The sequence below is a fragment of the Geotrypetes seraphini genome, chromosome 7, assembly GCF_902459505.1.
Source record: "Geotrypetes seraphini chromosome 7, aGeoSer1.1, whole genome shotgun sequence".
Taxonomy (NCBI): Eukaryota; Metazoa; Chordata; class Amphibia; order Gymnophiona; family Dermophiidae; genus Geotrypetes; species Geotrypetes seraphini.
The window spans coordinates 153,687,735-153,710,670 of NC_047090.1; the positions used below are offsets into that span (position 1 = coordinate 153,687,735).

Here is a 22,936-nt window from a genome sequence, read left to right on the forward strand (position 1 = left end):
ATAGCTAGTTTTACCCCCCTTTGGCTGAAATAACTGCAGTGAGATGCTTCTTGTACCCATCTACCAGTCTCTTGACATTGTTCTGAGGAAAGTGTGGCCCACTCCTCAATGCAGAATTCTTTCAGCTGTGAGATATTTAAGAGGTTTCTTGCATGTACAGCCTGTTTCAAATCACCCCACAGAATCTCAATGGGATTAAGATCAGGACTTTGACACGGCCACTCCAGGACTCTCCATTTCTTAGTTTTCAGCCAGTCCTTGGTGGATTTACTGGATGTTTGGGGTCATTGTCGTGTTGCAGGGTCCAGTTCCACTTCAGCTTTAATTTTCTTACAGACAGGGCAGGATTAATTCTTCGAGGGCCCCTAGGCACACAAGTACTCTGGGCCCCTCCTGCCCCACCCCCATTTATCTGTTTTCTTATTTACTTCTTTATTTCCACTTGTATTTCTTTCTTTTTTTTAATTCAAAACAAGCAAAGATTAGCATACTATGCAAAATATAAATATAGCATATGTAAATTTGAAGAACATGACACATTTTGATCACTATTGAAAATAAAATCATTTTTCCTACCTTTATTTGGCGATTTCATGAGTCTCTGGTTGCACTTCCTTCTGACTGTGCATCCTTTTTTTTCCCTCCTGCATGCTTCCTCTCCTCCAGACCTCATCCCAACCAACATCTCTCTCTCTCTCTGTCCCTCCATAAGTCCAACTTTTTCTTCCTCTCTCCCTGTCCCCTTTCTTTCTCTCCCTACCCCCTCTTCCTTTCCTTCTCTCTCCCTCTCTCCGCCGCCGCTGCTGCTGATTTCGCCAAGCCACCGCCCTTGATTTCCTCCTGCTTCCCCGACGCTATGGGCCCACAAGCCTTTCTGCCCGACGTCAAATCTGACGTCAGAGAGGAAGTTCCAGGCCCGGATCTTCTGAATTGATGTCAGGGAGGGGGGAGAGAGGAAGAAGGCTTGTGGGCCTGCCGCATCGGGGAAGCAGGAGGAAAACAGATGATCATCGCGGCTCAAAAGAGAAGGCAAGGGCCCAGTGCAGCTGCTCTCCTTGCTCCCCCCTAATGCCGGCTCCGCCTTGGGGGGAAAGATGAGGCATTCTGATGGGGGGAGGAGGGGAGGCAAGAGATCGCTTCTCCCCTGCAGCCAAAATTGTCCTTTTCAGAGGGGCCCTGACAGGGCAGCTGTTCTCACAAGCTGCCGGGGGCAGCTGTCGGCAGCTTGTGAGAACAGCTGCCGTGTCGGGGCCCCTCTGAAAAGTACAATGTAGGAGTTCAATCAAGAATTTCGTACTGCGGGGCCCCCTGGATCTGTTGGGCCCAGGGAAGCTGCACCATTTGCTCCCCCCTAACGCCGGCCCTAGGGCCCCCCTGACATTTGCGTGCCCTAAGCACGTGCTTCCTGGGCCTATCCTTTAATCCGGTCCTGCTTATAGATGGTCTCACATATTCCTCAAGCACCCTCTGATACATGGTAGAATTCATGGTGGATTCTATGATGGTGAGCTGGTCAGGTCCTGCTGCAGCAAAGCATCCCCAAACCATGACACTTCACCTCCCTGCCCTATCGTACCTTCTCTGCCGCTGGAATCCCTGGTGGTCCAGAGGTGTAGCAGGTAGGAGAATTTGCGGGAGCCACTCAGTGCCAAAGCATGCTTCTGCTCAGTCCCGCTCAGTGGCTGAAGCCAGAACTCGCGGCAGCGACCGACTGGATTAGCAGCAGGGCAGGAGCATGGAAAGCTTGCTCCTGCCCTCTATACCTCTGGACCACCAGGGATTCCAGTGGTAGAGGTACAATGGACAGGGCAGGAAGGGGGGACACGGTGTAGAGCCCAGCGGACTGGCAGAGGCCTGCAATAAGTCTGGTAGGTGGGCAGGTGGGTGCTGGGCCAAATATAAACCGGGACCCCCCATTTTTGGGCAGTTGAAATCAGCAGAGGGTTGCTAGCTTGATATATCTCTACATTTCGCTCCCCATCCCAGCCTTTTGGAGTGGAGTGGAGTGGGGGGTCTTGTGGTAAGAGCCATTGCCTCAGCACCCTGAGGCGGTGAGTTCAATCCCAGCCTGCTTCTTGTGACTCTGGGCAAGTGACTTGGTACTCTTTTGCCCAAGGCATCATCTTTAGATTGGGAACCTTCCAGACAGATAGGGAAAATACTTAAGAGTACTTGATTACTATTCAATGTATTGTAAACCGCTTTGGGGAAATCTCTTCATGAAAAAGGCAGTTAGTAAATCCAGATATTTCAAGGGCTGTTTGTGAGAGAGTAGAACAGGAGGGTTTATTCCAGCTAGATTTCCTGGTTTTGGCAAAGCATACAGATTTTTTTACAAGGTTGTATGTAATATTTCTCATATACACACGGCCTGTGGGGGGGCCCTAGGCAAATAAGTTCATTGGGCCCCCTATTATAATCTAAAATTCCCATTCTAAAATTCCCTCAAATGGAGCAGTATATGCTTCTGGCTGCAGAGGAAGGAGCAGCAGACCCACCCAAAGGTATAAATTATCCTTCCCCTCTCTACATGGTATTCGCTATGCAGGCAAACTGGGAAAATCCTTTCTCTTCAGAATCACAGGTCTTTGGAATGACCTTACTACCCCGCTGCGGAACCTGGGCTCCTCCAATTATTCCGCAAGCAACTGAAAACCTGGCTTTTCACTAAAATGTAATTCTATCCCCTTTTACTCTTCTCTTCTATATATAAGTTCATGTAAACCTTTTTTTTCCCTTCTCTTCCTATATTTTAAGTTCTTGTAAACTGTGCCGAGCTCCACAACATCTGTGGAGATGATGCGGTATATAAACTTAAGGTTTAGTTTAGTTTAGTTTAATTCAAAACACAGCAATTCGTCTGATTTTTAATTTAAAAAACACGAGTGTTGTTTAAATTTGGATGTATTTGTTATAAAGTTTTATTTGGGTTAGCTCCATCTTATCTTGTTGCTCATTTTAGATTTTTTTACATGTTAAAAAAAAAATGTAGATCCGTTTGGTTTTATTTTCCTTCAGTGAAAGCTTGCCGTTTTTAGAAATTTTTAGATAGGACTGGCGTTTCAAGCAGGAGTAATGAATTCATGTTTCAATCCTTTCATTTCTTCAGCCCTCACTTATCAATTTCAGAAAGATCTTACAACATTTATTTAAACAATACAAAATTTAATCGATTTCAAAATTATCATGATAAGTGGATTTTTTATTATTTTTATGGAATCTAATTACTATTGTGTAAACCGCCAAGAATTAATGGTTTGAGGTATATAAAAATAAACTATTATTATTATTGCTAGTCTTTAAGCCCGTTACATTAATGGGCGCTAGAATAGATGTGTCTATCTGTCTTTCTTTTTGCCTCTCACTCTCCTTGGCCGCTGTCTTTCTTTCTGTCTTTCTCTCGTTGGCCACTGTCTTTCTGTCTTTTTCTCTCCTTGGCCGCTATCTGTGTGTGTCTGTCTCTATCCCTCCCCCGTTCCCCGCCTGCGCCCCGCTCTCCTTCCTTGGGATGCCCCCATCCCCCTTTCTGCGGTAGCGCCACCAGTCTCCAGCGCCATGGCAGCGAATAAACAAATCCTCATTGACCTGCCCAACAAACTGAAATTCAGAGGTAAGGGGTGTTGGTTCGCTGCCGGGTAGGCAGAGAGCGCAGCTAATGCGAGCTACAACACTGCTCTGACCCAGAGGGGAGAGTGGAGACAGAGGAGGATGTGCGACTAGGGAGCGGCAGTGGTTGTGGCCTTCCCTCCCCTAGCTCCACAGTTCGGTTGCTGCTGCCTCCTTCTCTCCCCGATGTCAGCTCCAAATGTGCATACGCACCACACTCTTTAACATTCTTCCGGCCACGGAGCTACGGATCACGGAACACATAGGTAGGAGTGCGCATGCGCACTTAGGGTTTTTTTTATTAGTGATTATCCTGCTGACTGATGGATCACACATGAGTAGGGAGAATAGTCATCTACAGGCAGTATTAGCTCTTGTTTCAACACCCCCCCCCCCTCCTCCTCCAAATCTTTCTGCCAACATTCGACTGATTTTAAATCTGTCCTAGAGGGCACTGTCTTAGCATATTTGAGGAGACTCCTGTTAAATATTTCAGCCTATTTGCCTTGCATTAAGCTTATCCTGCACAGACGAATGGAAGTTGCATGGCTGTGGAAATCTGCAATTCCTTTGTCAAGCAGGAGTTGGATCAGAGAAATCTGGGAGGTAACTAAAAGGTGTGTACAACCTAATTTGGACAGGTTTGTAGGTGAAATGGACATTGGAAAAGCAAAGCTTGGAATGGATTCTCCATGCACCTTTTTTTTTTTTGTCTGAATATGGCCTAGGTCTTTGCTAGGTTTTTGACAATGATATCTGGATGTTTTCTGTGATTTAGCAGAAATAAAAAAATAATTTGAAAAAGTTTAATCCTTTCAGAGAAAAGTAGTTCATAAAAGAAACATTCTTGCAGCTGAGGTATATGCAATCACTGCTAGACAGGTAAACTTCAGTTCAATTCTCGAGTTGGGTTTTCTTATCGCCAGTTGAGCTGGAGAAACAGTGTTGTATTGCTTAAAGGTGACACCTTGTTGTAGCAGATAATTCAATTAAAACATAAAAACATAAGAATTGCTGCTGCTGGGTCAGACCAGTGGTCCAGCATGCCCAGCAGTCTGCTCCCTCCCCTCCCCCTCCTCCTCCGAGGAAAGGCTAAAGAGGTTAAGGCTGTTCAGCTTAGAGAAAAGATGGTTGAGGGGGAGACATGACAGTAGTCTATAAAATCATGAGTGGTGTGGAACAGAAATATCTAAATGACTTATTTTCCAAAAAAACTAGGAGGCATGCACCAGTTACTTGGTATTTTTAAAACGAATTAAGCTCTGGCATTTGTTAACAGACAATGTGGTAAAAAAAAAAAAAGGTTTGGACAAGGTTGGGGGGGAGGGAGTCCATAAAGAATTATTAAGATGGAATTGGAAAAAATCCACTGCTTATTCCTGGGAGAAAGAGCATGGAATCTATTTTACTCTTTTGGGATCCTACAGTCCTGCCAAGCATTTGTGACCTGGATTGGCCACAATTGTTAACGGGATACTGGGCCTGATGGACCTTTGCTCTGTCCTGGTACAGCATTGCTTATGTACCTAGTAGCCACTGGCCAGAAGCAAGAGCTGCAACAGTCCTGGTGCACAACTCCTAGCTAGCCTGATTAGGTATGTTGGGGTAGGGTAATATAAGAATGGGTAACACCCCCATGTAGTTCAAATGAAGGTTCATAGTGCCAGGTCTCAACCTTGGTTCTAACAGAGGTAAACGTTCATAGGAACAAGATAATATTATCATTTCAACAAACATCTTCTAAGGCAGCCCAGTATTATGGTATACTTTAGCAACAGAGAGAAGCAAAGAAATCTTTAATACATCACGCTTAGCACAGGTTTACTCAGTGGCATACCAAGGGGGCGGGGGGCGGTCCGCCCCGGGTGCAAGCCCTGAGGGGGTGCTCCCGGTCTTGAAGCCATTGGCTTCCGGTCCCCCTCCCCCCTGATTCTCCCCCCAGCCCCCCGCACCGTTTGCAGTGGAAAAGCAGCCGTCAGCGGGATCGCGATGCCAGCGATCCCTGCGTTGCTTCCTCCGCCGCGGTCCCGCCCCTCCTCTGACATCATGGAATGTTGCTACTCTTTGGGTTTTGACCAGGTACTAGAGACCTGGATTGGTTACCATGAGAATGGGCTGCTGGACATGATGGACCATTGGTCTGGCCCAGTTAGGCTATTCTTATGTTATGTTCTCATCTGTAGGGGCCTTTGTTTTCACTTCCTATTTTAATGTATTTGTTTCTGGGAACTTATCAGTGTTTTTTATAATGGGAACAAAAATGGAAGAGAATTAATATGTGTGGGATGAGGGGGTAACTAATTTCTTCAGCTAAATAATTCAATCCACTTCAAACAGACATAGGAGAACTCACGCACCATTCACACACCCTCCAACCAAAAACGTCAAAAGAAAAAAAACTGTTCGACAACCTCCTAACACTCGACCCCCAACTCTACAACCTATTGACCTCGACCACAGACTACAAAACCTTCAAAAAAGAAATAAAAACCCTTCTATTCAAAAAACACATAAAACCGAACTAACACAATCAGAACTGTCCCAAGCATCACCTGCAACTACTCCATATGTACTTCTGATGTCATGACAATTCAGACATAATTTATGTTATGTTTGGATTAATGGTTACATATGAGGTTCAATAAAAGAAAATTTTCACTGCCTGTTTCTATTCTGACCATTTATTCCGTTTCATGGTTATTACAAAAAATATTTTTTTTACATGGGGGGTGGTCAAAAAATGATGGGCCCCGGGTGCCACAAACCCTAGGTACGCCACTGGGTTTACTTACCCATTCATCATCTGAGGCACTGCTGATTATGCTGTGTTCCCAAGTAGATACCTTTATTTATGCAGTTTTCAAATAACCACCAAGTACATATATACAGACGTAAGAATATAACAATAGCCTTACCAAGTCAGATCAACAGTCCATCAAACCCAGTAGCCTGTTCTCATGGGGGCCAATCCAGGTCCCCAATACCTGGCCAAAGCCCAAGGAGTAGCAACATTCCATGCTACCGATCCAGGGCAAGCAGTGGTTTCCCCCATTTCTTTCTCAATAACAGACTATGGACTTTTCCTTTAGGAAAGACATTTATAAAATTCAAAATATTTTCTCAAACTCTACAATTTAGGGGGACAGAGCTTCTACACAACAGACCACCCACAGCTAATTGGATTTTCAGGATAACAAAAATTAATAGGCACTTGTCGGCAGACACTGGGCGTTGTGCATGCGCATACAGGTCATGCATATACACTGGGGATTTTTGAAAAATCTTAGCAGACCTGGAGCTGAGATTGGGAAGAAGGGAGCGCATAAGGATGGTCTGAGCACCAGCTATCTGAGGTTTGCAGTACATCCTATGTATTAATACCTAGGTTTCATTTTCATATACTCCAACATATAAACTGGACAATCGAGGTACCACATGATAAAAGAAAGATTTATTAGAATACATTTTATGATACAATTTTATAAAATAAAGTAGTACTTGAAGAAAAAATCCACAAATACCAGCTAAGAACAAAATATACAGATATAACTTTAAATAAATTATGATCAAAAAACAAGAGAGGGAGGACAGGGGAATAGGAGAAAAATAAATCAACTTCTGAAATCAAAAAATATACAGACACCATCTAAGCAGAGGAAAACTACATCATGGATCGTGTCGGTGTCTGCAGAAATGTCCAGCTGATTCTCGCAAAGCCCTGATTGCATTTGAGCTGCATGCAAACAGAACGGCTCAATGGATAGTTCAGGGACCCCAGCAGACAGCAGAGATAGCAACAGTAAACAGGCAGGGATGTATCACAAAAGACATTACAACTGCTACACCTGTATAACATTTACTGTGTCCCGTGAAAATAACAAGAGAATTTCTATTTACGTAGCAATTTTTGCATGGACACAACAGGCCGGATTCTGTAAACGGTGCCTAAATCGGCAGCATATACCCAAATGGACGCCGGCTGCATGTCAATCACGCTTAGGTGCCATTAACAGAATCATGGCTAATGACATCTAAGGAAAAACTTAAGACACCTGCAATGTAGGCCAGCGTTTTACTGTCCTACATTGCAGGCATCTTAAGTTCTTTAGTGAACTGTGCCTAACAGCGCCTAAGTCCCATTCCGCCCCTATTCACACCCACTTAGGATTAAGGCGCCATTAAGCATCTTGCTGTAGATGTAATTCCAGCGCATACTTTTTTAAAATGAGTTTTTAATCATTTTTTTAAATGACACGGTCAAATGCTGTGCCAATTAAAACAATTAAGTTAGGCAGTGAAGGGCGCCGTTTATAGAATATGGCCTAACATGTTTGACAAGCTGTGAACATTTTCATCAAAATATCCACAGGTGACCTGGCATTCTCTCTCCTTTTTAGACCATGCTTAGAGCACAATGGAGAGGGAAGACAACAAGGGACGTGAGAGAGAACTTTCTGGTATAATCGTGGGAGCATCTACAAACAGAGCTTTAATACACTCCACTGTAAATCAACTGCAAGAAAGAGGGCAATCTATTAAAAAAATTATAAGGAGTAAAACACTTGCTTTCAAGAGATGTACTATGGACTTTACTTAGGGTAATATGCTTACAATTATCTTGTGGCTTTCCAGTGAAGATATGCTGAGCTGTTCACAATAATTACATACAGACTGCACATTTGGCAGCAACCAGTGTTTTGTTACATATATTACAGTATTTGAAACGTTTACGATTTGCTCTTTGGCAAAGCTAACATGGGCAAAAGCCAAGCCATTTCTAATACCATCACAAGTCTGTCCTTAATCTGTACAAGTTTACAGAAACCATTACAAAATAACAGTTAAGCAGTCTTCAAAAGTGAAATATCACAAGTGCCATGAATTTATGAGACAAGAAGCTGTACAACAGTTTGGAACTGTGCTCTTCACCCAGGTTAAAATGAACCCTATTAACTATTAGGCATAAAGGGCCAAAATAATGGAAAGAGCCAAACCAAAATGTCTGGAAATAAGGACAGGACAACAAACAGCTAGAAATGTAATTGAAGACATTCATAAAAATTGCTATGAAAGGGGAGATTCTATAGCTAGGTAATTTTCAATCTGCTGGATACTGACTGGGACATCCCATCAGCAGTGTTGTCCAGAAGTAGGGAGATCCTGTTTTTTTGTAGAAAGAACTATCTATCAATTGGTAAAAGAACCCACCTGGAAACGGGCAATACTGAATGCTTACAAAGGAGGATAATGGATGGTCACTAAGGGTTCATTGATCACTGGATGGTATGAGTTAGTAATAGAGCACAGGTGGTGAAGGTTCATTCAAAAGACGAAGGTCCTAGACTTCAAGAAAACTAACTTTGTCAAGATGGGTGAATACTTCAAGAAGTTGTCAGCTGAATGGGAACATTAGGTGAAACAGAAAAGCAGTGGGCAAAACAGAAAGGAGATATTGTAAGGGCAGCAATCCTTCTTTGTTAGGAAAGTAAATAATGGTGAGAAGAAAAAAACATCACTATGAACTTCTTCTATAGTAGTAGCTGAAAAAGAAGCTAGCCCTCACAAACTAGATCACAAAAAGAGGAAGGCGGGAAACATCTGTGAAAGCTAAGAGAAGCTGGTAAAGCAGTCAGGAAAACAAAGATAGAAATGGAAGAAAAAATAAGCCAATATGGTAAAATTGTGTGAGGGGGGAAGGGAACAGTACATTTTTTAGATATGCTAGTGAGACCAGGAAGTGCAAAAGTGGCATTGTCAGACTCAAGGATGAAGGGAAGGGATATCTAGAGGCTGAGGAAAAAATATTATTGCTTAATACATATTTGTCTGGTGTTCACCAAGAAAGGGCCAGGAGTAGGTCCACATAGAAAACTGCCATAAAATGGAAGTGAGGTTGATCTCAAAACAACATTCATGAAAACTGTAAGGAGCTAATTGAAACTAAAATTAGATAAAATGTGCAGTATTAAAGGAACATAAGGAAGTTCTGACACCTCTGCTGCCTGCACTTTTCAACATGTCTTTTGAGTCTGAATTGCCTCCTGAGGGCTTGAAATGGGCATATATTGTTCCTCTTCACAGAAGTGGACAGGAAAAGGAGGCCAGGAAATTCAGGCCAATTATTCGATTAAATTAACAGAATCGCTTTTAAAACAGAGGACAGCACAGTTTCTAGATTACAGAATCTGAGGCAGAGGTAGGCCTTCTCAGATAAATATGATCAGTTTCTTTGATTGGGTGATCAGAGTTTTGAATCAGGAAAGAGTACTAGATGTGGTATATTTAGTCTTCATCAAAGCTCTCGATACTGGCTCTAAAATAAGTGACTGGGTTAGAAACTAGTTGAATGGCAAGCAATAAGAAGTAGAGATAAACAAAACTCACTCTGAGGAAAGGGGTCTTACCAGTGCACCATAGGGATCTGTCCTTAATCTGCTTTATTCAGCATTTTCTTAAGCAATACTGCAGAATGGCTTTCAGGAGTGGTCTAGCTTTGTCTGCCAAACAATACCAAAATCTGCAAATAGGGTAGATACCCTTGAGGGTGTGGATGGCATAACAAGGAATCTAGTCAAGTCTAAAAAATGGAGGAGTTTAGCAAGAAAAGGCAGGAAAATGCAGCACCATGCACTTAGAAACATGATGACAGATAAAGGCCAAATGGCCCATCCACAGCATCCACTATCTCTTATTCTCCCTAAGAGATCCCACAAGCTTGTCCAACACTATCTTAAATTAAGATACAATCTTTGTCTCCACCACCTCTACCGGGAGACTATTCCACACCATCTACCTCTCTTTCTGTAAAGAAGTGTTTCCTTAGATTACTCCTGAACCTATCATCTCTTAACTTCATCCTATGCCCTCTCATTCCAGAGCTTTCCTTCCTTTAAAAGATACTCACCTCCTGTACATCAATGCCACAGAGATATTTAAACTTCTTGACTTGCAAAAACCCTGCAAGAAGTGGAATAAAATGTAGTGCAGTGGAGTGCTTCTGTCCAAGAGTGATATTATCCGATGATTGTAACATGATTAAATAGATAAGGTGATGAAAAAACCCAGAATGATGCTTAAGAATACTGGGAGAGGAATGACCAGCAGGAACCTCTGTGTAAGTCTCTGGTGAGACCTCACCGAGTACGTGTCTGGAGATTATATCTTCAGGATGATATAAATGAATTGAGATGGTCCAGAGGGAAGCTACTAAAATGGTCAGCGGTCTTAGATATAAAGCATACGAGGACAAAAATCTAAATATGCATCTACTGAGAAAGGGTTGGAAAGAAAAGATATTAGAGAATGCACAGAAAGCAGGCCTCTTTCAATTGAAAGGAGGCTCATGAATGAAGGCTCATAGAATGAAGGCCAAAGGAGGTAGACTTTAGAATAAGGAGTTAATCTAAGGAAATATTCCTTTATATCAGTGTATCGCAAACTGTGTGCCTCCTGAGATTTCAAGTGTGCTGCGACACACTGGAAAGGCGCCAGCACCAGATGACTGCCTACAAAATGTGTCTCTCGCAGCGAGAGGCACATTCTGTAGACAACCAGCTGGCGACAGCACCTTTTCTTCTCTCCGGCCCTCTTCCTTGATGGCACTCCCCATTAGTGGCTCAGGGCCCAACTGGAGGGCCTTCGCGCATGCACGCACATTGGCATGATGAAGTTATCATGGCAATGTCCACGCACTTCCGGATGCCTCGAGCCACATCCACTACGTTTACTGTGCTGCAGCTCAACAAAGTCTGCGGGACACTGCTTTATAGACACAGTGATGTATGAGTAGGCAACCTACTCATACATCACTGGAGGTGGTAGGGGAGGGTCATTGGGGTGGGCAGACTAGATGGGCCGTGGCCCTTATCTGCCGTCTATTTCTATGTTTCTATGAACAAAGCCAGTATCCTAATTCAAGAAGGCATGGAACAAGCACAGAAGAAATCTGAGGGAGAGGAAGGAATTGTAGAACTGATCAGCTGGTGTGGATGTCCAGAATGACAGTCTTTCTGCCAACATGTTCTAAGTTTCTATGAACTTTGACAAGATTCAGATATTACTGTTTAAAAAATGTTTATGTGTCAAACTACATAAAAGAAAAACTTGCAGGATTGCAGCATTCCTAAATAGGTTGAAAATTAACCAAATCCCACCGAATGCGGAGATGTCTCTAAATAAAACTGTAAATAGCATAAAGAAATACAGATGGAAAGAAACCATGGATTTCAGCTCACTCCAAGAAAACGGCAAAGGCATAACTAAAACCAGATGGCAAGAAAGAGGGATGATGTGCAAGAGTGCACAAGCTGTACCACTAAATGTCATTAATTACGGTATAAATCTGTGTACACCAAGAGACACAGCAGCCCTTTAAACGTGTGTGAAAATATGTGTTGGACTCCTGTGGTAAGTCAGGGAGAAGAACATTCCAAGCATGAGAAAAAGGAAGCAAAGTTGTCATCTACACTGAAATTCATGATGTCCACTGGGCAGCAGTTCATTCTCGCCTCCAGAGAACTGAGAGGGCAATTTCTACCATGAAGCTGGTAAATAATAATAACAACTTTATTTTTGTATACCACAAGCAGTTCAGAGCGGTTCACAGAGGACGAGAATAGGAAGTGACAGCGATGTTACAGAGAAAACTTTTGAATTACATTGGTAGGCCGGGGGGGGGGGGGTAGTTAGGTATATCTGGAAGTGTTTCAGAGATATTACAAGGCAGGAAGGAGTCAGAGAAATTTATCAAAGAGATAGGTTTTAATTGATTTCCTGAAGGATTGGTAGGAGGGTGAATTGGAAATGAAGGTGGTTAGACATTTATTCCATTTGCCTGCTTGAAATGACAGTGATCTATCAAGGAATCTCTTGTAGATACAGCCCTTCGGGGAGGGGCAGGCGAACAGATAGGCATTGCGTGTGCAAGTGGTGCCTGGAAATTCAAAATGGTGCAAGAGGTAGATTGGGGATGAAGCAGTTATGGTTTTGAAGCAGAGGCAGGCAAACTTGAAGATGACCCTTGCCTCCATCGGCAACCAGTGTAGTTTTCTGTAATACGGGCTTACGTGATCGGATTTTTTTTGAGACCATTGATGAGACAGATGGCAGTATTCTGAATGATTCTCAGTTGTTTGATGGTTTTCTTAAAGGAACCCAAGTATATGATATTGCAGTAATCTAAAATGCTTAAGATTAGAGATTAAACCAGCAAACGAAAAGAGAAGAAGTCAAATAGTGTTTGATGGTACGAAGTTTCCAGAGGATGCCAAAACATTTTTTAACTTGAGCATTAGTATGGTCTTCAAAAGACAGGCATCGGTCTAGGATGACTCCAAGGATTTTGATGGTAGAGTTGATTGGGTAAGTTAACCCGTTTAATTTCAAGGAGGTGTTCGTTAGTTTGTGGTTGGGACTTGCTAGGAAAAGCTTTTTTCTGGCTTCTGTTTTAGTTTGAATTGTGTAGTCCATTGTTCTATCCTAGTGAGGATAGATGAGGTGAATTGTTCTGTCTCTTGTGTCAGTGAGGTTATGGGAATGATGATTGTAATGTCATCTGCATATATGTACGATTTCAATTTTAAATCAGATAACATATGTCCCAATGGTGCCATATAGACATTGAGCAGAGAAGGAGAGAGAGGGGAGCCCTGTGGGACTCCGCAGGGATTACACCAGGAATGGGAAAAGGTTCCTTCGCTGTGGACCTGGTAAGTGCGGCTTTTTAAGAAGCCTGTAAATCTGTAAAGGTGCTGTCTGAACACTGCTCACAACTAAAGCACATATGTTTTGCAACACACACCCTAGGATGGATTTAGAAGGGGGGAATCAATCGGGGCAAGTCTGTAACAGGGTGTTGGAGCCTATTCTATAAAGGAACATAGATGCCTATCTTCCTTTATTGAATACTAGCGTAAAAAGGTATACATAGACTTAACAGTTGGAGACTAAGGGCCAAATTCTGCAAAGTGCGCCTAAATTTGGGCGTAGTTTGGACGTCCTCACTAGACGCATGTTGTAGAATCACGCTCGGCGTCCAACTTTTTAGACGTCCTTTACAGAATTGGGTTTTTTTAGGCGGGAGTTAGACATCCAATGTCCTTAATGCTATAATTCTTATGTTATTAGAATGGCAAATTTATTCTATTTTTTATTATAATTGTAATCGGGTTTTTTTGTAAATTGTAAAATGTTGGCACCATACCATTTTTTTAAAATCTGTTTAATGTTTTCATTTATTTATTTTCTGTCAGAGGTACTGAGTTGGATTTAACTAGGGCCATCAGTATAGAAGGCTGTAGCTTTAACCAGTGTACTACAGAGTAAGCTAGCATGCTGCATAGCAATTGTAAAACTAGGTCTTATAGGCATTGTAAGGAGGTCTACTTTTGAGCGTGGTTTGGGTTTCAGATAGATGCGAGTTGGGTGGACGGGACATAAGCATGCTTTGTATGCATCTTACTAAGGCTAATCTATACAGATCAGTGAACAAATCTTTTTAATGTGCAACTGAAAAGGCCATAGGAGGGGCATGGGCAAGTCAGGGGCATTCACTAAAGATCCACATTGTATTACAGAATTTGGGGGGATCCATGCCCAACTTATACACCGGGATTTAAACCAGGTTTCAGCTGGTGCAAATCTTTGCACATGGTACCCAGTGCTACATAATATTCTATAAATAGCTCATGACATGGGGTGCCATTTATATATGCCTGTCAAACTATTAATGACTGCAGGAATTCTGTTTGTCTTATAACAAGTCTCTCAGCTCCATTTCAACTTGCCCAATATCCAATCGAACTGTTTAAAAGTTTTTGTGATTCAAGCCTATGTTATAAATTACATTCAACAGTATAACGCATTTATTGTATATCTGGCATGACATTTAATTGTAAGTTCTCTTGCTTGTAAACTGCCTTGAACCTATGGAGGTACAGTGCAATCCACAAATAAAAGTTTGGATTAGATCTATAGACTAGTGCTCTACCCAGATATCTTTCAGCACTGAAATTTGGGTGCCATTTACTAAATCTAGTTCATTTTGGGTATGTAGAGATTATTATTAATGCCTCTTGTTACAAAGATGCCCTGTGCAGAGAATATTTTCACATCCATGCACTTTTTTTATCCCCGGGAAAATCATGCACACTAAAGCATGAAATTGGGTATCAAATTTCCCTACGCACTATGCAGAAATGTTGCCCATTTGCAAACTGCCTCAGAAGGGGTAATGTTATAAACATTTCCACATGTAAAGCATGGTTTTTTTTTTGTAAGGAAATGGTTATAAAATTGTGCTGCTGAATGTGCACATAGCAGAACACACACCACCAAGATGCTGCATCCTTCTCTATGGCCCTTTGGGAGGAGTTAAATGTATGCATGCACTCCTGTATTTTATGAAATATGTGCATACTTGCATCTCTTCTTCAGAACAGATATACATTTCTTTGTGCACTGCAGGGCCGGTGTTGGGCACCTTTATAAAATGTATACCCCTCTCCTGAAAAAAAGTGAAGGTTAAATAGCACATAAAGCTCTTAACATTTCAGCCATATAAAGTTCCAAAAGAAACCTCACAGTCATAATAATCTGTATACAAATTATTTCATCTTTTTTATTGTTTTGGGCATCATATAAGGGGCAGTAAATCATGCCCAATACATGCAGCACTTTCCCTTAATGCTTTTAGCTTGCTCGAATCGTAAGTCCCAATTTTTATATAAATGCATGTTAAAAATAGTCTTTCATCATTTATCCTCCAACGTTATTTTGTCCAGAGAATCTTTTTAAAAATAATACTATTAATAAAGGACTTATGTGGCAATCACTGTTCCTTGAAAACAGGGTACAGAACATACAATTGCACAGAAAATTCAGTGCAATAAAACGGTATGCAGCCCTGGAGTGATGCAAGTGTGATTTCTCTAAAAGAAAAAAAACATTTTTTGTTTATTTGATTTTTTAGCCCATCCTCCCTCGAGTATATACTCGAGTAGAATTCGAACAAAATCAAAGCAGTAAGGGAAAGTGCTGCATTTATTGGGCATGATTTACTGCCCCTTATATGATGGGCCCACCATAACAAAAGGATTATCATGACTGAGGTGTTTTTATTTTGAATAGTACATTTTTGGGGAATTTTATATGGTTGGAGTGTTTTATAGATTTTTGAGACCTTCATAAAATGAGCATAAACTAGACACCTTTCACAAAATCCCTCCCTTACCCCATGACTGAACGATTCAATCTGAACCGTTCCTTAATTTGTAAATAGCCACTGGCTTCGGGTAGAAGCCTAAAATTCAATCTGTTATATTCAAAACAATTCTCATGCCATCCATGAAGAAGCTGTGATGGCAGAAGAAACAAAATCAACTGAGTTGATCAAACTGAGCTATTTGACCTTCTCAATCACCCTCCTCCTTACTTGTAACAGATATGCCAGCCTTGGCTTGTTGGAAATAGCCCTATTACACTTATAAGTACCAAGAAGTGAAGTTTCACCTGTTTAGTTAGATTAAGTCAACTGTAAGTCAACTGTGTCATGAAGATGGAGAAAAACATGTTTAAAGAACCCAGTGTTCCCTGTAAAGTGTACAGGAGATCATCCATGTGTTCCTCATTGCTAAGAGCACTCTGGTCATCCCACATGGATGGCTAAAAGAAAAGGGGTCTTCTGTGTACTTAAGAGGGAACACTGACAGAACCTGTTAAGCACTGGAAGCTATTTTACTGAAGCATTTTTTTCTCTTTTATTTAACGGTGGAATACTGGAATCACAACTTTTTAGAGCTATGAAGGGTAATTTTCAAAGAAATTTTACTGGATATACAGTGATTTATCAGGGTAAATAGGCTCAGTCTGAAAGAGCTCATGATGAAATCATTTTATACCAGACTGCCTAACCTGCACATAAGTTACAACAATTTTCTACGAGAAAGTAAAGGCTCTATTCTGTAAGCGGTCCCTGCTGCGTGTCAATCACGGACAAGCGCCACTTACAGATTCGCAGCGACCTCGGATACTAGGCGTCGGAAATGTAGGGAAAGGATTTTGCAGGCCTACATTTCCAGCGCCTAGGGTCCTTGCAGAATCGTGACCAGTGGCACCAAGTCACATCGAAGTCTGACACTGTCCGTAAACATGCCAACTGCCAAGCTTTGGTGTCAGGCGCTGCTAGATGCCATGGACCCAGGCGCCGGTACTGGAGGCCACCTGGAAGTACCTAATTTTTTTTTTTTTTAAATAAATGCTTAATTGGTTTTTAATGGTGCAACCAATTATTGTACCACTTAAAACATGTTAGACACCAGTAGGCGCAATTAACCTTTGGCAACTTCTTTCAGAATTCGGCTTTAAGAGGGAAATTCTATTAAAAAAAAAAAGCACCTAAAGATAGGTGCCAAATAGGCATCTAAGTTAGGTACCCAACTTAATTAGTATATTGGCTTCAATTATGAGCTTTAATTGGGTGATAGGCACCTATCTTCTTAGGCACGATTCTACATAAGATAGGTGCCTAACTCCAAAGGAGGCATGTTTAGAGGCAGAGAAGGACTTAGGCGCCATTAGGCGTAAATTTCTAAGATACTCAGGTGCCTATAATGTAGGCTTTTAAGTTTTAGTTAGGCACGATTCTGTAATGGGCGCTCAAGTGTGATTGCCCTGAAATAGGTGCCTATCTTTTTAGGTACCAAGTTACAGAATCTGTCCCTAAGTGCATATTTTCTCTCGGAAAATTATTCGACAGAAAGTACATGCACATATTTGCAGTGAAAACTTTTGAGCCCAGGTGGTACTTCTGAGGAGCTGGGGATTATATATTGGAGGTGAGGAGTTTGAGATATATACTGTGCTTGGTATATATCTTGGTGAGAGTTTAATTTATAAACTATACCATAAATCTTATCCCTTACCCAACTCCCCAGATAAACCTCTGCTGCAGTTAGGTAAATTTGTATGCACATAATCCTCTGGCTTCTATATATGGTGTTGAAATATCGGTACAGAACCAAGATGCGTGCACAGCTAAATAGGCCTAAACCATCAGTAATTCCACTAATTGGCACCAATTTGGATTTGTGCATGCATCTGCCCACGAGCTCTATTCTGTAACCCCCATGTGCCTAAATCCTACAGTGTACAACTCAAAATGGGGCATGGCCCTGGGAGGGGCAAAGGCGGGTTAGGGGCGTTCCAAAAATTTGCATGCAGTTTTACAGAACAGTGCCTTTTACGCACCGAAATGACAAGAGCTGAGCACCAGGTTTTAGCTGACATAAAATACTGGCACTCAGCTTTGGCCAGCACTCATGTCAGAGTGCCCTTTCTAGAATACTGTTTAACAGCGATTTATTTCCGACTCCGATTTTTGAGCACCATTTATAGAATTTCCCTCTATGTACGAATTACTTGGGCAATTTTAATAAAGGCTACTTGTGTGCACAGAACACTTACCCAGGCTACTGCCTTTTAAAGCGACCTCCAGACCTCCAATGTACATACTTCCTATCAGACTACTAAAAGACATTCCCAAGGACATATTCAGGTGGGGGGAGGTTAAACCATGCAGCGATGCCCCCCTCCTCCCCACCCCACGTGCCCCTTTCCCTTTTTAACTTCTCCGGCACTAGCAGCATGCCCAGGTCAGGTTTCGGCTCGCCCTTTGATGTCACTTCCTAGGCGCGGGTCCCAGAAATGACATCAAAGAGAGTGCCGATGCCGGCAGCAACCTCACGCCGGGGAAGTAAATAAGGTACAGGGAAGGCAAGGGGCATAAGAACATAAGAATCGCCTTATTGGGTCAGACCAATGGTCCATCAAGCCCAGTAGCATGTGCCGAGTGGATTGGGGGGGAGCAGGGCACATGCTACTGGGCACATGCTACTGCGCCCGGGGCGGACCACCCCACCCCCACCTCCACCCCCCTTTACTGCGCCACTGAAACCACACATGAGATGTTGACCTTTCAAGCCTGAAAGTTTCCTCTCTCCCATTCCTTTGTGCATAGAAGTCTAAAAGGCAGAATATATGAGCACTCTGGTATCCATGGAAAAGCTATGCAGTTAATTCTTTGGAAAACGTGGGTCTCAGGTCCTAAGTGAGCTATTGAAAATTGCTCCAAGCACAGCGTTGTAACTCAGCAAAGTAGAAATCGGAAGAGCAAACGGAGTTTGCAACCGTACATGGAAATGCTCTTTTCTAATATTTTTTTTTTTAATCTCAACAACTGAATTTTGTCTGCATCTATGGAGGCTGTTTATCGGAACAGGAGCTCCAGTTGCTATGGTGTGTGCAATGGCCAAAGAAATGGAGCAGGCTACTTCAGAAGAGTCCACCCCTTAGACAGATACCTGCATTGTTTTTGTGTGTTTCCAAGGTGGGGAGAGCTTAGGGGGGGCAACAATGCCACACACAGCGCTGGATTTGTTTTCTAAAGTACACACACTGTTCTCAGCCAAAGTACTGATTCAAAAAGCAGACACAAATCTCTGCGAGTACATTCCCCAGGGCAATAATCCAAATGAAACTACCTGTGTAGTTTTGCTTTGGTCTACTGTTGCAAATCCTGATAATGAAATATGCTTATGTGGCTATCGTTGTCTGCTGGTAGCATAATGGCTTTTATTTGAATTCCTTGAGCCACTGAATGGATGCATTTTGGCTGTCTAATTAGATATACAACCACAATATATCCATATAACCAGAGGATGGACCTGGGCCTAAAGCTATATTGCCACTATTGCTATAGCTCTAGGCCCCGGCCCCTCCTCTGGTTATATGGATATATTGTGGTTGTATATCAAGTCGAATACTCAGTCTCTGAATACAAATATACTGATATCTGTATTCGTCACTATGCTGTTCAACATTTCCCATGAATAAAAATTACCAGTGGATTTTACACTAAAACAGGCTGGTACAGCATCAGAATTCTGGTAGGTGGGAGGAACCTTGCAATTGGCCAACAGAAGTCATCGTGAAGGCAGGGACTTTAAAAAGATGTCAAAAACTCCTACAACACACATTCTGACCTTACAGAAAAAGTTCACAAAGGGAGTCGCACATGTAATTATTTACAGTCTTATCAACCAGTGTGTCTAAGTTGCAATAAATGGCAAATAAATAAAAAACACAATAACATTATGGCACCAATTGGTTTTCATAATAAATCCGTAGTGGTATTAGAAGTCATCAAAGCACCAGCAGGGTCTATTATAAGCCTGTGACCTGTATTTCAAGTAGCAATGCATAATTCTTTAGCAAAGAATACGTTTCGGGGCTGATTCATTAAGCGGCGCCTGCTGCGTGTCAATCACGGACAGGCGCAGCTTACAGAATCGCGGCTAGCAAGGATCCTAGGCTTCGGAAACTTAGGCCAGGGTTTTACAGGCCTACGCTTCTGGTACCTAGGTTCCTTGTAGAATCGCGGCCATCTAGTAACTCCAAAGTTTGGTGCTGCCCCTAAACACACCCACTTCCAGGCTTCGGTGTTAGGTACCGGCCCTGGAGGGCACCTAATTTTTTTTAAAGGAGTTTTGGTTTTCAATAGCACGCCTAACTACTGCACCACTTAAAGCCAATTAAAACATTTAAGTTAGGTGCCTACCTTTCAGCAACTTTTTGAAGAATCTGACCTTTCAAGCCTAGAAAAACCTCTCTTTATTCCACGTGAGTGTATTTGGATCTATATATAGAACTTGGACTTTTATTTCTCCTTTAAACACATGCCTAGAAAAACAAATACTCTAAATTGACTATTATTTGGCACAATAATCTCTAAAGGGCCTGTCGTTCATACCTGAGGCCTTGTAGGTTTTTTTTTCTAAACCTAGGCACAGGCCATGGGTCTTCAGGAAGCAGTTCAGCTCACTACTGCACATATTCCACCAAAATCTCTTTTTGAGGGAAAATTTTAGACTTGGAATTAACAGTAACCAAATTCAAAACCATTTATTCCTTCCCCCCTCCCCTTCCCTCTAACACTGAATGCATTCCAAGAGAAGAGCCCGTGGTAACCCATAGCACCATGTATATCCTGAAATATCCATTCTAGCACCTTAATGCACCATTTAATCATTGTCCAAATACCTCCCCCATCAATCAACCTTTGATGGCACATCTATGCAACGTAGCTGCCAGACAATGAGAGCTCTGACTAGGCCGACACAAAGAGCACTTGAGTGCTGGCAGTTCTGAACACAAGACTTGGAAATCCTCTTTACAGTTATGTCATGTTTGGAGAAACCAAAGTATAAATGTCATAAAAAAAAAAACCCAACAAACTCAAAAACACATAACAAAGCAAAATTTAAAAAAACCTTGGTCAAAGTTCTGCTTCCATGCTGCATATGTGCTACCACCACAGTGTTTGTCCTATTCGAAAAACATTCATTCCTGCACTCGCCACTCAAACCGCACTGCAGAGATCACTCCTTGTGAATGTGTCAAGCAATCTACACACGGTCCACAAGCACCCCTAGACAACACTGACGCCACAGAAAATGACACTATACAATACGAAAGACACCAGCATTTACACCATACAGCTCTCCTCATCATCTGGAAGAAAGCTGCCTTCCCTGCTGGATGGGCTGCAGTTTGTCTTTCGGGAATAATTCCTCAATGGCACAGGAGGCTGAGAGGTCACCGTGGAGGCAACATGGTTTGCAGTCCTGATTTTAGTGGTTGTGGGCTGCAGAGAGGCCAGAAGAGTCTTCTTGTTTGCCATCGCTTCTAAATTTCCCGTGGGATCAATTACGGCATTGATAACTATAGGATTAAGAAAAAAAAAAAAAATACCCCAAATGAAATAAACATCCTTAACAGCACTGGTTTTCAATAAAGTTCTAGACTTTTACAATGCAACGTGAATATGTGATTATCTAGTTCTTTCTGTGCTTCATACGAATATGAAAAAAAATCAATCTGAAAGCAAATGGCACATAGTAGAGAATGACACGGGGACAAATTTTTCCTTGTCCCTGCAGGAACTCATTTGCCCGTCCTGTCCCGGAAAGTTCTTTTCCTGTCACTGCCCCATTCTTGCAAGCTCTGTCCTCATCTGCACAAGCCTCAAACACGTTAAAATCATAAGTGTTCAAGGCTTGTGTGGTTAAGACAGAGCTCACAGGAATGGGGCAGTGACAGGAAAAGAACTTTCCGGGACAGGACGGGAAACCTTAAAGTACGGGGGAAGAGAAGGGGTGCACACACAGAAACATAGAAACACGACGGCAGATAAAAGCCAAATGGTCCATCTAGTCTGCCCGTCCACCCGCAGTAACCATTATCTCTTTCTCTCTCCAAGAGATCCCACGTGCCTATCCCAGGCCCTTTTGAATTCAGGCACAGTCCCATCTGGGAGACTGTTCCACGCATCTACCACCCTTTCTGTAAAAAAGTATTTCCTTAGATTACTCCGGAGCCTATCACCTCTTAACTTCATCCTATGCCCTCTCAATGCAGTTTCCTTTCAAATGAAAGAAACTCGACTCGTGTGCATTTACATTACGTAGGTATATAAGGTCTCTATCATATCTCCCCTCTCCCGCCTTTCTTCCAAAGTATACAGATTGAGATCTTTAAATCTGTCCCCATACGCCTTATGATGAAGACCACATACCATTTTAGTAGCCTTCCTCTGGACCAACTCCATCTTTTTTATATCCTTTTGAAGGTGCAGCCTCCAGAATTGTACACAATATTCTAAATGAGGCATCAATACCTCCTTTTTCCTACTGGCCATGCCTCTCCCATGTGGCGTGGGGAGGGGGGCGGGGAACGGGCGGGGGGGGGGGCAGAGAAGAGGGTGAGTAAAGTGTGCCACCCCCCGGACGCCTCTTACCCTCATTACGCCCCTGATCAGGAGAGCAAACTTTTTACAAAACAGGAGCTGGCGCAAGGCTGAAGGGCCAGTCCACACAGATGCCATTTCAATCAAAATCCATTTGGGGGAGATACTCCTTCTCTTGCGCCCCCTAGCTATTTCTCTAGTTTGTGCATTAATATGGGGTTATGTTAGTATTCTAGCACAGCCAAAAATGGAGTAACTTCCAAATGTGTGTGCTCTAACAATGTACTAAATATTTTTTTTTGAAGGGACATGTCAGAAGTGGAGAGTTGGCATTCCTGCACTAACCAGTTAATCACCTACATTACCACGTGGATACTGCCTGAGCCCTTACTGCCTACAAATTGGCTGATGGTAAGTGCTTGCACATCAATTTTAAAAAAAATGGCCACGCATTAATGGCGATATTAGTCCGTGGCCATTAATAACAAAAGATCAAAATGGAGAAGGACAAATCGTCCTCATGTGAGAAGA

General features: G+C 42.4%; 1 protein-coding gene across 5 annotated transcripts in view; it reads right to left on the minus strand.

Moving 5' to 3' along the window:
- Positions 1–7,035: 7,035 nt before the first annotated feature.
- Positions 7,036–22,936, minus strand: part of CEP170B (centrosomal protein 170B) — a 162,640-nt gene continuing 146,739 nt past the window's right edge. For all 5 annotated transcript variants that reach the window (XM_033951231.1, XM_033951229.1, XM_033951230.1 and 2 more), the window contains one exon: positions 7,036–21,381. In XM_033951231.1, coding sequence (XP_033807122.1) covers positions 21,146–21,381 — 236 coding nt within the window. In that variant the 3' untranslated portion in view covers positions 7,036–21,145. The remainder of the gene's footprint in view (positions 21,382–22,936) is intronic.